At 45.8% G+C, this 18,764-nt stretch overlaps 1 protein-coding gene across 1 annotated transcript in view; it reads right to left on the bottom strand.

The window, feature by feature from the left end:
- LOC115110211 (sterile alpha motif domain-containing protein 14-like) overlaps nucleotides 1–16,610 on the bottom strand; it is a 33,553-nt gene extending 16,943 nt beyond the window's left edge. Inside the window, exons 1-3 of the mRNA XM_029635663.2 lie at nucleotides 16,068–16,610; nucleotides 10,223–10,275; nucleotides 1,091–1,248 (exon numbers count right to left, since the gene is read on the bottom strand). Of these exons, the coding sequence (XP_029491523.2) occupies nucleotides 1,091–1,248; nucleotides 10,223–10,262 (198 nt within the window). The 5' untranslated portion in view covers nucleotides 10,263–10,275; nucleotides 16,068–16,610. The remainder of the gene's footprint in view (nucleotides 1–1,090; nucleotides 1,249–10,222; nucleotides 10,276–16,067) is intronic.
- Between the last annotated feature and the right edge of the window lie 2,154 nt (nucleotides 16,611–18,764).

Raw genomic sequence — 18,764 nt, 5'->3', positions numbered from 1 at the left:
TCTGGATGGTAGCAGGGTGAACAGGCAGTGACTCGGGTGGTTGTTGTCCTTGATTTTTTGAAATCGGGTGCTGTAGGTGTCTTGGATGGCAGGTAGTTTGCCCCCGGTGATGCGCTGTGCAGACCGCACCACCCTCTGGAGAGCCTTGCGGTTGAGGGAGGTGCAGTTGCTGTACCAGGCGGTGATACAGCCCGACAGGATGCTCTCGATTGTGCATCTCTAAAAGTTTGTGAGGGTTTTAGGTGACAAGCCATATTTTGTCAGCCTCCTGAGGTTGAATAGGCGCTGTTGCGCCTTCTTGACCACACTGTATGTGTGGGTGGACCATTTCAGTTTGTCTGGGATGTGTACTCCGAGGAACTTGAAACTTTCTACCTTCACCACTACTGTCCCTTCGATGTGGATAGGGCGGGGTGCTCCCTCTGCTGTTTCTTCAAGTCCACGATCATCTCCTTTGTTTTGTTGACGTTGAGTGAGAGGTTGTTTTCCTGACACCACACTCCCGGAGCCCTCACCTCCTCCATGTAGACTGTCTTGTCGTTGTTGGTAATCAAGCTCACTACTGTTGTGTCGTCTGCAAACTTGATGATTGAGTTGGAGGCGCGCATGGCCACGCAGTCATGGGTGAACAGAGAGTACAGGAGGGGGCTGAGGACGCATCCATGTGGGGCCCCAGCGTTGAGGGTCAGCAAAGTGGATATGTTGTTTCCTACCTTCACCACCTGGGGACGGCCGGTCAGAAAGTCCAGGACCCAATTGCACAGGGCAGGGTTAAGACCCAGGTGGTGAATGTAGGAAACAACATCTCCACTTCGGGGGTTGGGGCGCAGTCCTTGTTAGTGGGCCGTGACGGTGGCGCTGTATTATCCTCAAAGCAGGCAAAGAAGGTGTTTAGTTTGTCTGGAAGCGAGGCGTCGGTGTCCGTGACGTGGCTGGTTTTCTTTTTGTATTACCAAGACAAGGCCCTTGCCTTTTGTTATCACATGCTACAAGGTCATCATCAGACTACAAAGGAATGTGTCTTGTGGGTGTGCCTGTCCCTTTGAGAGTCCATGTCATCGATTGATTGGCTCTCATGCCTGTCACTCACCTTCCTCTCCAGACTGTCATCTCCCTCTGTGGAACTGACGCTGTCTCGGAAGCGAGAGCGAGAGGGGCGGTGCCTCCTGGCTTTGACGGACAGCTGGGCACGCCCCTTCTGTATGCTGTTGTCCAGCAGCTCTGTCTCTGGGATGGCCTCGTTCAGGTCTGAAGGTGGAACACAGAGAAAATTACGAAATTCACAGAGAAAAGCTCAAATAAGTACTGGAGACCGATTTCAGAAGTGCTTTTTACAGATCCATGCAGAATGCGTTACAAGGAAAGCCCAGACCTAAACGTTAGACTACAGCCATTTCAATAGATTCCTTTCACCTGGGACCTAGAAAGATAAACTACAGGGCAAAAGCTAAATCCATGCATACAAAAGAAAATCCTCTAATGTCTGTGTTACGAGAAGGTTCAAGATGAGATTACAACCACCATACCACCTTTGCATGTCACACTGAGGAGTTTAATTGATCAGGTGAAATGTGTTTCAGATCCCCCTCCTGCTGTGAACCCAGAGGAACGATCCTTTTGCTTTCAACCTCTTGACCCCAATCTGAGAGCCCTTCAGCGTTTCCGCCAATTATCTCTCCTGCCCCTCCCCTCATCCCTCCATCCTTCACTCCATTCATCCAGCCCCCAAATACATGACAATGAATCTATTTAATCACATTGGGCGTTTTCCTGTGACTGAGTCAGCAGAGGATTGTGGGGGGATGAACATCGAACCTGAATACTTGTCTTCAGAAAGTATTCATACCCCTGGACTTTTTCCACATTTTCTTATTTTACAGCCTGAATTTAATATTGTTTACATTTAGATTTTGTGTCACCCGTCTACACACAATATCCCATAATGTCAAGGGGGAATTATGTTTTTAGAAATGTTGACAAATTAATTCAAAATAATGAGGTGAAATGTATGAGTCAATAAGTATTCAACCCCTTTGTTATGGCAAGCCATTTTACTTCTGGAGTCAAATGTCGCTCACTCTGTGTGCAATAATAGTGCTTAACATGATTTTGGAATGACTACCTCATCTCTGTACCCGACTCATACAATTATCTGTAAGGCCCCTCAGTCGAGCAGTGAATTTCAAACACAGATTCAACCACAAAGACCAGGGAGATTTTCAGACGGCTCGCAATGAAGGGCACCTATTGTTAGATAGGTTCAAAAAAAATAATAATTGAATATCCCTTTGAGCATGTTGAAGTTATTCATTACACTTTGGATGGTGTAGCAATACACCCCAGTCACTACAAAGATACAGGCGTCCTTCCTAACTCGGTTGACTGAAAGAAAGGAAACCACTCAGAGATTTCACCATGAGGCCAATGGTAACTTGTAAACAGTTACAGAGTTTAATGGCTGTTATAGGAGACAACTGAGGATGGATCAACAACATTGTAGTTACTCCACAATATTAACCTAATTGACAAAGTGAATAGAAGGAAGCCTGTAAATAATACAAAATATTCCAAAACATGCATTAAAAAAAACATGGCAAAGAAACTAACTTCATGTCCTGAATACAAAGCGTTATGCTGGGGGCAAATCCAACACCACTCTTCATATTTTCAAGCATGGTGGTGGCTGCATCAAGCATACCCATAATGAGACATTTCTGAATTTCATGTTCAATAAATTTGCATAGATTTCTAAAAACATGTTTTCACTTCATTATGAGGCATTGTGTGTAGATGGGCGAGTTTCTTAGAAATTCAAGCTGTAACATGTGGAAACGTGGAATAAGTCAAGGGGTTTGAATACTTTCTGAAGGCCCTGTATCGATCCACAGACACAGGGCATCTAAACCCTCTACTAAACATTAGCTTTTTACTTGGGAAGCATTGACACTGTGGTAGGGATTCATGTAATACAATTACCGAATCAAACATGTATGAAAGTCAAAGCCCCCGACAGAATTCAATTGATCTATTACTTGTGAGAAATATATATTTCTCACTTCTTTTTTAAACACATGTAATTAAATTGTATTAGTGTTTTTTTTTTTTCTTTCCATCTCCCTCTTCAGGAACATGTGCATCAGTACAGTGATGGAGAGACACAGAGGGGCCAGATTTGAGTGAGTCAACAAGCTAAGTGCTCTTGTTACTGTTGTTTCAGAACGGAGGCCAGTGATGAGTCATTGCCGGCCACGCTGCAGTGAAAGTGCCAACTAACAGGATTCATCTGATACCCCTCTCTCACCATGCTGACGCTCAGATCTCATCACAGACTGTACTGTACAGAACAGCCCGGACTGCTCCTATACCAGAGGAGCTAACACCAGCCAGTCAGCCGAGACAGACTAAAAATAAGACACAACAGAGGAAAGTGGTGAGACCTTTCATCGGCTATGAACAACACAATATCACTGAAGTTCTCTTCTCTGATGCTCACTGCAGCCATTCAGGTTTGGGACAGATTTTTGGAATATTTAGTATATAGTAATTATTATCTTGTCCTGGACAATATTAGGCTAAATAGCTGAGAACCTATTTTCAAAGGATCCCACCACCGACACCAAAAGTAATTACAACTCGGAGGGGGGGGGGGGGGGGGGGGATAAGCGAAATAAATCAAAGGAGAGAGAGAGAGAAAATATGACTCAAGTCTTTGTGATGTGTGAGAATTAAGAGGAAATCTAAAGATCCGACTCATTTTTCTTGATGTGCATATCTTATTCCCTCTCTCCCGTGGCTGAGTGCTCACTCTAATGTAATTGGTCTTTAATCATGTAGAAATGCCAAGTCAGGCAGCACACTGTCCATGCAGGCACTCAGTGGGGTTCAGAGATACAGGGATAATGATAAGGAAGGGAGTGTTGATGAACACACTCAGACACAAAGGATATGAGGTTCAATGAAGTATATAAAACAAAATCTATTTAATCTCCTTAGCAACACAAATGTGACCGATGTATCTACAACTCATTTAAATACATTGTTTTAGAACAGTTTAAAAAAAATATTCTGAGTCAGAATGAGTCAGCCGGCGACAGGTTCCCCGCGCATCAACGGGGGTGACCCCGCTCCTGATCCCCGGGATCGTCCCTTGGGATGGCGCGCTGCCGCTGGTGCCGAACGCACCGGGGACCGGGGATGGGGTACTGTCAGTCACTCCCTCTCCGGCGCTCTAGGTCGCCATGCTCCTGCGTCTTAGCCGGATTGACGGGTTTCCTGCGCCTCTGCAGAAACCCTCTGCAGAGTTTTTTACTCACTGCTTTAGCACACTCTGCTAACCCTGATGTCCTTGCCGTGTCTGAATCCTGGCTCAGGAAGGCCACCAAAAATTCAGAGATTTCCATACCCAACTATAACATCTTCCGTCAAGATAGAACTACCAAAGGGGGCGGAGTTGCAGTCTACTGCAGAGATAGCCTGCAAAGTAATGTCATACTTTCCAGGTCCATACCCAAACAGTTCGAACTACTAATTTTGAAAATTACCCTCTCCAGAAATAAGTCTCTCACTGTTGCCGCCTGCTACCGGCCACCCTCAGCTCCCAGCTGTGCCCTGGACACCATTTGTGAATTGATCGCCCCCCATCTAGCTTCAGAGTTTGTTCTGTTAGGTGACCTAAACTGGGATATGCTTAACACCCCGGCAGTCCTACAATGTAAGCTAGATGCCCTCAATCTCACTCAAATCATCAAGGAACCCACCAGGTACAACCTTAACTCTGTAAACAAGGGCACCCTCATAGACGTCATCCTGACCAACTGGCCCTCCAAATACACCTCCGCTGTCTTCAACCAGGATCTCAGCGATCACTGCCTCATTGCCTGTATCCGCCACGGAGCCGCAGTCAAACGACCACCCCTCATCACTGTCAAACGCTCCCTAAAACACTTCTGTGAGCAGGCCTTTCTAATCGACCTGGCCCGGGTATCCTGGAAGGACATTGACCTCATCCCGTCAGTTGAGGATGCCTGGTCATTCTTTAAAAGTAACTTCCTCACCATTTTAGATAAGCATGCTCCGTTCAAAAATGCAGAACCAAGAACAGATACAGCCCTTGGTTCACTCCAGACCTGACTGCCCTCGACCAGCACAAAAACATCCTGTGGCGGACTGCAATAGCATCGAATAGCCCCGTGATATGCAACTGTTCAGGGAAGTCAGGAACCAATACACGCAGTCAGTCAGGAAAGCTAAGGCCAGCTTCTTCAGGCAGAAGTTTGCATCCTGTAGCTCCAACTCCAAAAAGTTCTGGGACACTGTGAAGTCCATGGAGAACAAGAGTACCTCCTCCCAGCTGCCCACTGCACTGAGGCTAGGTAACACGGTCTCCACCGATAAATCCACGATTATCGAAAGCTTCAATAAGCACTTCTCAACGGCTGGCCATGCCTTCCGCCTGGCTACTCCAACCTCGGCCAACAGCTCCGCCCCCGCAGCTCCTCGCCCAAGCCTCTCCAGGTTCTCCTTTACCCAAATCCAGATAGCAGATGTTCTGAAAGAGCTGCAAAACCTAGACCCGTACAAATCAGCTGGGCTTGACAATCTGGACCCTCTATTTCTGAAACTATCTGCCGCCATTGTCGCAACCCCTATTACCAGCCTGTTCAACCTCTCTTTCATATCGTCTGAGATCCCCAAGGATTGGAAAGCTGCCGCAGTCATCCCCCTCTTCAAAGGGGAGACACCCTGGACCCAAACTGCTATAGACCTATATCCATCCTGCCCTGCCTATCTAAGGTCTTCGAAAGCCAAGTCAACAAACAGGTCACTGACCATCTCGAATCCCACCGTACCTTCTCCGCTGTGCAATCTGGTTTCCGAGCCGGTCACGGGTGCACCTCAGCCACGCTCAAGGTACTAAACGATATCATAACCGCTATCGATAAAAGACAGTACTGTGCAGCCGTCTTCATCGACCTCGCCAAGGCTTTCGACTCTGTCAATCACCATATTCTTATCGGCAGACTCAGTAGCCTCGGTTTCTCGGATGACTGCCTTGCCTGGTTCACCAATTACTTTGCAGACAGAGTTCAGTGTGTCAAATCGGAGGGCATGCTGTCCGGTCCTCTGGCAGTCTCTATGGGGGTGCCACAGGGTTCAATTCTCGGGCCGACTCTTTTCTCTGTATATATCAATGATGTTGCTCTTGCTGCGGGCGATTCCCTGATCCACCTCTACGCAGACGACACCATTCTATATACTTTCGGCCCGTCATTGGACACTGTGCTATCTAACCTCCAAACGAGCTTCAATGCCATACAGCACTCCTTCCGTGGCCTCCAACTGCTCTTAAACGCGAGTAAAACCAAATGCATGCTTTTCAACCGATCGCTGCCTGCACCCGCATGCCCGACTAGCATCACCACCCTGGATGGTTCCGACCTTGAATATGTGGACATCTATAAGTACCTAGGTGTCTGGCTAGACTGCAAACTCTCCTTCCAGACTCACATCAAACATCTCCAATCGAAAATCAAATCAAGAGTCGGCTTTCTATTCCGCAACAAAGCCTCCTTCACTCACGCCGCCAAGCTTACCCTAGTAAAACTGACTATCCTACCGATCCTCGATTTCGGCGATGTCATCTACAAAATGGCTTCCAACACTCTACTCAGCAAACTGGATGCAGTCTATCATAGTGCCATCCGTTTTGTCACCAAAGCACCTTATACCACCCACCACTGCGACTTGTATGCTCTAGTCGGCTGGCCCTCGCTACATATTCGTCACCAGACCCACTGGCTCCAGGTCATCTACAAGTCCATGCTAGGTAAAGCTCCGCCTTATCTCAGTTCACTGGTCACGATGGCAACACCCATCCGTAGCACACGCTCCAGCAGGTGTATCTCACTGATCATCCCTAAAGCCAACACCTCATTTGGCCGCCTTTCGTTCCAGTACTCTGCTGCCTGTGACTGGAATGAACTGCAAAAATCGCTGAAGTTGGAGACTTTTATCTCCCTCACCAACTTCAAACATCAGCTATCCGAGCAGCTAACCGATCGCTGCAGCTGTACATAGTCTATTGGTAAATAGCCCACCCATTTTCACCTACCTCATCCCCATACTGTTTTTATACTGTTTTTTTATTTTATTTATTTATTTATTTACTTTTCTGCTCTTTTGCACACCAATATCTCTACCTGTACATGACCATCTGATCTTTTATCACCCCAGTGTTAATCTGCAAAATTGTATTATTCGCCTACCTCCTCATGCCTTTTGCACACATTGTATATAGACTGCCCATTTTATTTCTACTGTGTTATTGACTTGTTAATTGCTTACTCCATGTGTAACTCTGTGTTGTCTGTTCACACTGCTATGCTTTATCTTGGCCAGGTCGCAGTTGCAAATGAGAACTTGTTCTCAACTAGCCTACCTGGTTAAATAAAGGTGAAATAAATAAAAAGAGTTGACTGGTGCACACCTGTCACCATCGTTACGCACACCTGCATGTCGTCAGACACCTGGACTCTATCACTTCCCCGATGACCTTCCCTACATATGTCACTCTTTGGTTCCTTCCCCAGGCGTCATTGTTTCCGTTTCATGTCTGTGCGTTGTTCTAGATTCTTGTTTTGTATTATGTTCCTTTTATTTGATTAAAACACTCACTCCCTGAACTTGCTTCCCGACTCTCAGCGCACATTGTTACAGTTCTGTTATGAACGATAAGGGAAAATAAATCGGTTCCAACCCCTCTGCGTGTCACACATCACTCCAGAAATAGAATTGAGCACAGAAGTGAATTGCTCTAGTGGTGTAGTCGAGTGGTAATGTCCTTGCACAGCAGGCTAAAACTCAAGCAGCACTCAAAGCTAATTTGTCTAGATAGACACCACTGGGTCTAGCTTGTGCTATCGAGTCCAAAACCACAACACTCCAACTCAGTGTGGTAGAGAGGAAGGTTCATTAAATTACATTTCATGCAATCTGGGGGTGAATGGAATTGAGTGCTTTGCCGTTTCGGATTGGTGCTGCTTCCTCTACCTGGTTAGGTGGTGTGGGTTGAGGTAAAGCTAGCAATCAATGCTACGGCTACAGCAACAGCAGAGTGAGTTCGCTGTGGGATGCAGGCCAACCCAACACTGATAATCATCCATAACTACAGGCCCCTGATTCAGCCCTAAAGCAGGTCCTTTTCCATCTCTGTTGGAACGGCGCTAGGTTGGAGTGTGATACGGGCTCTGTTTTGGGTTGTACATGTTTGGTTTAGCTCCCCGAGTGTTAATGTAAAGGCTGGTTTACTATATGATACACGCTTTGTAACTCGGGAAGCAAGGTTTGGTTCAGTGTAACTGAAGCCTTAAACAAGCGTTCTATAAAGAACGTCAGCGCAAGGTTTGAGTGGATAGGAGTTCTCAGCCTATAAGATTGAAACTGTATGGCGTTCGGTTGGGTTCCGTGTGTTATGGGCTGTGTGCTACGATAGCACTGTGACTGCTAGTTCAGTATGACATTGTCTTTGTGGTTCATTGGGATGAGCTGTGTATTGGCTGGCTCCCTGGTTCATTATTAGGATGTACACAGCCAGTAATGAAGGCAGACAGGCCGAACCGCCCGCAGAGGGAATCCGTTCTGCTCGCCCCCGCCTACATTCTCTACCACGTTTCCACTGAGCGAGTCAAGGGGGACCAAGCACAGCGACCCCAAAAGACAACAACCGAAACAAGCTTTTTTACAGGATGAATCTCTCACCTTTAAAAGACTACATTTCTTGCCTCCAGTATGTCAACCCTCCTGTTCACATTGTTGACAACATTATACGAGACTACAAGGAGGAGTAAAACAGGGTGAAGGAGGATGGTGAACTGAGAGGCCCAGAATCACCTCTCTATTCTGTTTCCTTTCGGTTACCCCCCTGCAGTGCACACTATCCCCCTGCTCTTATTAGATCTAGTCTCTGTGCTAAGAGGCACCATTAAATATTGACCAGACCAAGCCACCCCCCCCCCCCCCCACCCCCCTCTCATCCTCCCACCCCTTATTGGATTCTACACAGACCATACAGTACATAGAGTAGGTGGGAGAAAGATATACTACAACCCACCCCCACTAAAGGTATACAGAGCGCACTACCCCCGACTCTATATTTCCCTGTGGGCCTGTCTGGAGAGGTATGAAGGTCAATCTCACACTAGAGGAAAGCGGGGGTGGGTGTGTACAGTATATTAAGAAAACGGCAGAGAGCTGGCGAAGCAAACAAGATATGGTCAGTTCAAAAATGTGCATTAGTGTTGCCCACTGCCAACATTTCGAGACCGTCAGGCCAATCCACTGGCTGTTTTGTTTTGTCTAATTTAGTGACGGAATCATATGAAAGATGTGCTGTGGAGACACACACACATAAATGCAAACGGACTCTAAATATACCTCACATCCGAGGCAGCGAATGACAGGCAGGTAGATGCACGTTTCAATGTTAGCCAAGTGAATCCATAATACCGTTGCAATTTCTGGTTTTCAGAGGAGTTGAGCTCATTTGGGGCAATAAGACAGTGTCAGGGGGGGTAGAGGGGGCAGGTATGCACTAGTCGGCACATTGGGGAATTGGACCTGACGCCGCTGAGACCCAAACGGCTGAGTCCACACAAAGGGTGACGTTCCACATTAGTGCTGGGGTGTCTTATTCAGGGAGAGAGAGGTGACCTGGGAGCTGTTCTGAAGGGGAATAGGGAGTATTTATAGGACTCTGACAGAGGTAGCTTGGTCACTGCTGGTTACAACGTTATATACAAAAGGTGCTGTGATGTAGAAGTCTGAGTCATAGCCTCTTTAGGAATTGATTTTCTTAAAATAGGACATGGAGTGTTTGTGTGTGTGTGTGTATGTCTGCATGCATGTGTAGCCTGACTAGACCGCCCTTTTGGCTGAGAAGGGCAGTCATGAGATTTCATAGCATAAGGCCTTTCCACGTATCATTACAAGAACAGACCCTCCCATGTTCCACAGATTTCCCTGACCCACGGCATTCAGAAAGTTATAGGACCAGCGCACCGCACACACAGCTTAGGTCAGACACACACCATGTCTGTGTGCCTCATATTGTGTATCTTTCTTTGATATGCACACACACACAAACACACAATCTTCGTTCGTGTGTCACATGTACAACGCTCATTAAATGTGCGAGACACAAACACACAGAGAGAGAAACACTCACCAAAAACATTTTCTGTCTCCTCCAGCTGTGTGGCAGACATGGCGCAATGGGCACTGTGAAGATGGAGAGAAACGGAGAGGGCGAGAGTGATAAAATTCTAGATTAGGTACTGTAGAAACAAAAACATAACAGACTACAGTGCAGAGAGAGAGAGAGAGACAGAGCGCAATGAGTCGATGCATTTATGTATATCGACATGTTTAGTCGGCCTGCAGCCCTTAGCTTAGCTTCACCACCCCATCATCTAACAAGCCTCCTCGTCTCTCTGCTACAATGGTTAGCCCCGTGGCTGTTTCTCCCTGGGAGAACCCTCAAGGAAATCACATTAGGAATTTACCAGAAAATGAGCAGCGACCCACCCATTTCTACTCACTCACACGCACATAGAAACACACTCATGCGCTAATGGGCACATCTGCCAGGGAGCATAGTCATCAGGGTGATTGATCACGAGTGCTCAGCTGATCATCACACTGCTGACCCATTTCCCTGCTCGCCAGGTAATTAAACAAGCGGATAAAGAAGAGAGAATGGAGGGATGGAGAGATGAGAGGAAAGCACAAACACACACAGGGGATTCCACACCTTCCTAAGGAATGGCTGCATGATAAAGATGGATGATGTGTGTATTTGGGCTGGAAAGGGGTTCATGCATTACATCTCAAATGGAGGGTGTTACACTGTAGTATAAAGTATTTTAGTGGATCAAATGTGAAATATATCTTAGACTTAACTCCACAAACTAAACAAATAGAATCAGGATCAAATGAAGATACATAAGGTTGTGGGAAGATTGTTGCAAATGAAGATGATTAATGTTGCCCCAAGCTAGCTTGGGTTGTCCTGCGAATCACCCAATCTTGTGCCCGTTAACCCCCCTATCTTATCTGTGAACTCCAATCGACACTCTGGACAGTATCCTCTATTCTACCTTATCAGAAAACTCTAACGGATGGTAGCTCTGTGCTGTAATAGATGCTTGGGGAACACAGTACTGGTAGCTACAATAACTGTTGAAAGCATTGGACAGAGTAGTTTGTTGCAGTCTGAGAACAGTGGCCGATTATTTTCTTTAAAAAACATAGCTGGGCTTTTGTTTTTCTCTTCAAAATACACTTCTACCAGAACTGGCCTGGGGGTTAAATCCGGCCAATAATACGCTCACTGCATTAGAGTTTGCAAAAAAATCACATCTGTGATTAACTGCCTCAAGACACTTCATTCTTCGCATTCAAAAATTCGGCACAACTTCGGACAAAGAAAGCATTATCCAAAAGTGCAGCTTCATCATGCATGATGCACCCTCTGTTTTTCAGACATTCAGCTACTCATCCGTTAATACAGCGAGTGCTAGGCAGCATAGCATCCCCTTTACGACACCGTCAAGAGTCTCATGGAAGGACTCATTGAATAGGGTGACACCAGATAGCTCCATGCTCCTATCACTTGCCACATGAAAGCCAAGCAACCCCTTGGTTCCACCTACGCAGTCTTAGAGCCACGGTCAAAATGGATAGAAACGGTGACCATTTTAATAGTAATGGACAGCCAGTCATTTAAATCAATGATCATCAGAGAGGAAGGAGATGAGGAAAGGAGATAGAAATGGGACTCAGCCTAAATCTCCCCTGGTTTGTAGATGGAGAAGCCACGAACAGTGTGCTGACTGCACCAGCCCAGAGGGGAAGAGGGGAGGTGAGTGGGCAGGGGACCCATGAGAGAGAGGCCATCTGCTGCCTTACTGCCCGTGGCCCTGTAGCCCTGGCAGGACATAGCAGCATGGTTAGCGCAACACGGGAATGTGTGTGTGTGTGGGAGGGGGGTGAATGCTCTCTGTGCATGCGTGCGTGCATGTAGGTGTGAGTCCGGGTAAGAGACAGAAAACATATGGAATGCTTAGATAAGTCCTGTATTTGAAAAGACAGACATCAATAAACAGACAAAAAGGGCAAGAAAAACATGTACAAAAGTGGGATGAAAACATCAATGTTAGCTTAATGAAGGAATAATTTACCAGTGAAAAGTTTGGACACACCTACTCATTCAAGGGTTTTTCTTTAGTTTTACTATTTTCTACATTGTAGAATAATAGTGAAGACATCAACACCATGAAAGATATTTTATATTTGAGATTCTTCAAAGTAGCCACTCTTTGCCTTGATGACAGCTTTGCATTCTCTCAACCAGCTTCATGAGGTAGTCAAATGGAATGCATTTCAAATCAACAGGTGTGCCTTGTTTAAAGTTTATTTGTGGAATTTCTTTCCTTCTTCGTGAGTTTGAGCCAGTCAATTGTATTGTGACAAGGTAGGGGTTGTATACAGAAGATAGCCCTATTTGGTAAAAGACCAAGTCCATATTATGGCAAGAACAGCTAGAATAATCAAAGCGAAATGACAGTCCATCATTACTTTAAGACATGGAGGTCAGTCGACCTGGAAAATGTCAAGAACTTTGAAAGTTTCTTCAAGTGCACAGGAAAGGAAGAGAGAGAGTTAACTCTGCTGCAGCGGATAAGTTCATTAGAGTTACCAGCCTCAAAAATTGCAGCCCAAATAAATGCTTCAGAGTTCAAGTAGCAAACACATCTCAACATCAACTGTTCAGAGGAGACTCTGTGAAGCAGGTCTTCATTTTTATTTTATTTTACCTTTATTTAACTAGACAAGTCAGTTAAGAAAAAAATCTTATTTTCAATGACCTAGGAACAGTGGGTTAACTGCCTTGTTCAGGGGCAGAATGACAGATTTGTACCCTGTCAGCTCTGGGGTTTGAACTTGCAATCTTCCGGTTACTAGTCCAACGCTCTTACCACTAGGCTACCCTGCCGCCCCATTCATGGTTGAATTGCTGCAAAGAAACCACTACTAAAGGGCTTGCTTGGGCCAAGAAACATGAGCAATGGTCATTAGACCGGGATAAATCTGTCCTTGGTCTGATAAGTCCAAATTTGAGATTATTGGTTCCAACCCCCGTGAACGGATGATCTTTGCATGTGTGGTTTCCACCGTGAAGCACTTAACCAGCATGGCTACCACAACATTCTGCAGTGATACGTCATCCCATCTGGTTTTTGGCTTTGTGGGACTAGCATTTGTTTTTCAGAAGGACAATGACCCAACACACCTCCAGGCAGTGTCAGGGCTATTTGAAAGAAGGAGAGTGATGGAGTGCTGCATCAGATGACCTGGCCTACACAATTACCCAACCTGACCCAATTGAGATGGTTTGGGATGAGTTGGGCCGCAGAGTGAAGGAAAAGCAGCCAACCAGTGCTCAGAATACATGGGAACTCCTTCAAGACTGTTGGAAATGCATTCCAGGTGAAGCTGGTTGAGAGAATGCCAACAGTGTGCAAAGGTGTCATCAAGGCAAAGGGTGGCTACATTGAATAATCTCAAATATAAAATCTATTTTGATTTGTTAAACACTTTTTTGGTTACTATATGATTCCATATGTGTTATTTCAATGTAGAAAATAGTAAACTAGAGAAAAACCCTGCAATGAGTAGGTGTGTCCAAACTTTTGACTGGTACTGTACATCCTAAGAGCTTTTTATTGTATGAGTCATCCATTCCATAACCTCTTCTAGTAAGAGCTGTGCACCAAAGTTAGTGTATCAATCCATCCTCTTGTTGTGGAGAGGGGGAGCAGAGAGGGACACAGAGATTCCTGACAGTGCAGGGTATTGCAGTGCATCACGTAGAGGAAACGCCCTGAGATAGAGCTGTGTGTGTGGCAGATACAACAGTCACATAAACACACACAGAGAGAGAGCGAGAGAGAAAAACTTCCTGTCTGTAGTGTAGTGCAGCAGATGACTGAGATGAGGAGAAAGACAGTGACGAGCAGAGCATCATCCTCCATAAACCAACTAGCTAGTGAGCCGTAGCGGCACAGACAACAGATGATTGAATAGTAGGACGTGCTGTACTGATGGTTTAAAGGGATCCAAACTGCACACAGAGACATAAAAAAAATGTCTTCACAAGTTCATCTGACTCTAGGGAAGGAAATAAATGCTTATTTGCCAAAATCCTGAAATATACTTCATCTGCAATCTGCTTAAATATGTGATTTTGGTTCTCACCATTCACTCCTCGTGGTTTGTTTGGGAAAAATAATCATGTCATTGCCTTCCCTCCCTGGCGGGATGTCTGAGGGAATCTCATCGTATTAGCAGCAGAATTGAGTCTCGCTGGGCAGACATTGACCCACTCTGATGGTATGTGGAAAAGGAGTGGGGGCTAACAGTCGATTCTGGGGGATGCAATTTAGGCAGCGCACGCCTAAACCCAACCCCCACTTCCCTCTCATGACCCCTATTCCAACAAATCTATGGGGTGGCCTCTTCGCCAGAACATGGTTCCTTAAAACATGCATGAGGTGTGGACAGGACATATATTTCAAGTGTGAACACGCACACTAAACCGTGATGATAAAGAAATCACAAGACAGAAGATATCAACGATAATGGCATTATAAACACACACACACACACACACACACTTTAACATTGTGTGTCATAACAATAATGAGAACAGCCAGCTTCTCAGAGGTTCCATAAAGCCATACAACCAGTTACCCACTTGAGGAGGAGTCAACGGTGTCAGAGAAGGTAGGGATGATGGATGAAGGGAGGGGCAGAAAATATAGCCTAATCACTTCCCGCAGACAGAGACAGGTTTAGGGGTTGAGCGATGGCCACGGGGCCAGACAGTTGGAGGAACGTGGCCTATTACAAAAGCTCAGTCCTAGACAACTGCATGTACCATTCTACACTGTCCACAACTACGACACCACTACCTTATGTTGAGTCCAAGCTGGCTCCCTATGTTTACATTGCTTCACTTCCTTGTAACCTTCCCATGGTAACAGATAGGTGAGACAATAGGATATAACTCCATTATTTTTTCTCTAACCAATTGAGTCCTCACAGGTCAGTGCCCATGAAGGAAACTAGGAAAGGAAGACATTTCAGACAGCAACGACACAGTCCTATGGGGCGTTGTGGTTTCTACGGACAGTGTGTCTTTCCCCATTAGTTGCAGTATTTTATCACTGGACATGATGAGAGGGGGCTTGCTCATTAGGCTGTGTGAACACGCCGTGTCCCATCTGTGTGTTAACGTGTTAGGAGCAACACAAACAACCCTGGGGGAAGACAGACACTCTCTCACGTGAGAGAGAAAGATGGAAGAGGACGATGGAGAGATGGAGAAAGAGAGAGAAAGAAAAGGAGGAGAGGGGAGATGGAAAGAGAGATGGAGGCAGATATTTAGAAAGATACAGATACCCAGAAGAAAAATAAATGCATAGAACACATTCATCTCCTACATTTTAGAGTTGAAATAACTCACTTTCAGAGGATTGCCAAATGTTGCAACAGACTTCAGGAGGGTATATACCTCAGGAGAAATCAAACGAGGGGAGTGAAGGAAAACAGTGAACAGTAGCTTTAATAGCCTGACAACAACCCAGACAGAACTACATGGGTCAATGCAGCTGAATATCTAATAAGCTCTCTATTCAGTCAGGGTGAGGATGGCTTGGCGTAAATGACCGCACCAAACGAGACAAACACATCCCAAAGCAAGCACAGCTTGTTCCCAAAAGAGGGGGTTTGTTTCCAACAACATAAAAGCATCGTCGGAGGATAGGGCTGGCTGGCTTCGAGAGGGAGAGATGGAGAGAGGACAACAGAGGAGAACAGAGATGATAAGAGCGAGGCAGAAACAGAGATGAGAGCAGAGAAGGGCGGAGAAGAAAAAGAGTAGGAAACAAGATCTAAATCGAGACAACAACAAGGTAAACAGTCCGGGAGGTAAAGGCAGTGCAGCTCACCTTTAAAACGCGTTCCCCTTAGGTTGGCACTCAGCCGACATGGCAGACTGGCATCAGCCCTCGACTCCCCTGGCAGCACGGCAGGCTGACTGCGTATCCCGGGTAACAGCAGCAGCGTTGGAAGAGACAGAACAGTATGTATCCACTGGGCAAAGGCTGGCTGTCTGCTTCCTCCTGCACTACAGTGCTCTGCTCCTCCACAGAGCACCGTCAAGGACAGCCGAGAGAGAGAGGGAGGAGGGAGGGTGGGTAGGAGAGAGGGGGGGTGAGAGAGGGAAGGAAGAGAGAGAAGCGGGAGTGGATGAGAGTGTCTAAGGTAGAGAGAAAGGAAAGAGAGAGGGTTGGGGTAATGCGAGAGGGACAGGAGAAAAATCAAGAGAGAAAGAGAGAGAGGCAGGCTGAGGTAGGCACACACAAGCACAGCTGTCTGGTATGATGGAGACGGCATCGCTCTGAAGCAGGTCCTGGTGATTCAGCCCTGGTGTATGTGTGTGTGTGTGTGTGTGTGTGTGGGAGGGGGTAAGAGCCTAAGGGTAGGAGGAAGAAGTGATGGAGGAGGAGGAGGAAGGAAGGAGGGGGTGTCCGTCAGCAGCACTCCACTCAGCTTATTATCAGGCCACTCAAGGAGATGTCTGTCGTCTGCCTGGGGAGACACTGAAAAGGAGGAAGAGGAGGATAAAGGAGATGCACTTCTCAAGGCAGGTGCATCTGTTACGGTCCTCCAATAGAGATGTCAGCTGCACCTGGCCATTAAGGTGGAGCTCTGGTGAGATACATTATGGCGGAGCTCTGGTGAGATACATTATGGCGGAGCTCTGGTGAGATACATTATGGCAGGGTTCGGCAACAAGCGTTCTTTTTTTCCTCCAGACGACCAGGGCCCAGATTCTTCTTAAATGACATATTTTCCTTAGCTATAGACTTATGAAGAAAGTTAAGCAAAGTTCCTATTATTCAAAAAGGTTATTGGACATGTTCTTGCACTATTTCTTTTGTTTCTCCTTATGCAAAAAGTTCAGAAGAAATCAAATCCTAAAAAATAAAGTTTGGGGGTTTGTTCTTAATTCCAAGATAGTTAAACCCTGGTCTTAAACTCAGGGCAGTGAGAGAATAAACTCATGAAAGCAATTGAACATGTTTAATTCACTCACAAACGTCATCTGAATGTTTCAGTATTGACTATTTTAAACCCAAGAACATTTAGAACAGTAATCTCAGTAGGAAATATGCTAACATGTTTGCCATTGCTAGCTAGATAGCAAGCTACATTCGTAAGAAGATATTTTCATAAAGAAAATCGTTAAATCTGAAGATATTGTCGAGGAATATGAACGTCTTTTTTTTCTTGATCAGCTTCTTAATTTTTTTGCGTAAGAAGTGTGACTGGTGCTCTCACTTGGTTGCATAGTTTAGCTAAAACATAGAAAGTTCAATTGTCTTTAGACATGCATCAACGCTGCATCCACATGACCATCAGCAGATATTCGTATGCCCAAGGCCATTATTCAAGTACATTGATACATGATCTTCTGACAAATGCTTGTTTCTCATGGTAGTCAGATGCCTTCTTCTCACAGTACCATGATGCTTTAAAAACATCCATTTTCAACAGTCCCATCTATCCTTCAGGCATTTCCTGGGCCGTTAATACCCGCCTCGCTGTGTAGCACTTGGCTGTGTGTGCATCAGTGGAGGCTGCTGAGGGGAGGACGGCTCATAATCATGAGTGTAGTGTAATGGCTGGAATGGCGTTGATGGAATGGTGTCAAATGGGCTTCGTGCCATTCCATTTACTCCATTCCAGCCATTATTATTGAGCCGTCCTCCCCTCAGCAGCCTCCACTGGTGCTGCTGATCTCTCATAAAGCGCTATTCAAACTCTGGCCCCTCCTCTCACTCATTTCGCAGCTCGGGCCTTGTTGCATTTAACAAATGTCCTCCTCAAACCAAGTCATTGCACACACCCGAACCATCAACTATTATTTTAGTCACGTCTTCCATTTGTGCTGTATCTCACACATTAGCCTAAATAAAGGACATGCATACTGTATGAGTACACACTCCACCAGGTAGAGGAATTGACTAATTCAGTGCACACACACCAACAATAAATACATGCACACCCTCACTGCTTTGCCAATGTACACATCAGCATACTGTTCCCCTGCGGTGATATTGCCAGAGAATAAAAGTTTATCAGAGGGACATGGGGGAGCAAAAGAGCACACACACACATGCATATAGTGCCCACACACACATGCATATAGTGCCCACACACATACAGAGACCAACCACTGAAGTATAAGCTTGAAAATATCTAGAAAATAAAAGGTTGGCTACCTCTAACTTATACCAGGTATATCTCAGTAAGTTGTAAAGGTTTATCATATAGAACGTACGGATTTGGTTTGTATACCTCTTCACATCCCATTGTTTCCAACCAGTCTTACCGAAGGCCCTTGTAGGCCTAGACACGGCGGAGATCCTGACGAGAGGTAAATGAGATGCTGCAACCACCCTAACATTGTTAGCTACTGTGGGGTGTGTGGGGAGGAGCTGGGAATGTCGACTGCAGGATTGTATAATTTGGTCCTCCTCAGGGTTCTGGCGCCAACTAGTGTCTACTTACCAACATGACTGTGGTGAAGAAGAAAAACGTAGTTCTGTGGTAGGGTGTGTTTGGTTGGAGAGACAATC

The sequence above is a fragment of the Oncorhynchus nerka genome, linkage group LG21, assembly GCF_034236695.1.
Source record: "Oncorhynchus nerka isolate Pitt River linkage group LG21, Oner_Uvic_2.0, whole genome shotgun sequence".
NCBI classification, from domain to species: domain Eukaryota; kingdom Metazoa; phylum Chordata; class Actinopteri; order Salmoniformes; family Salmonidae; genus Oncorhynchus; species Oncorhynchus nerka.
This window is presented reverse-complemented; position numbering and strand designations above follow the sequence as displayed.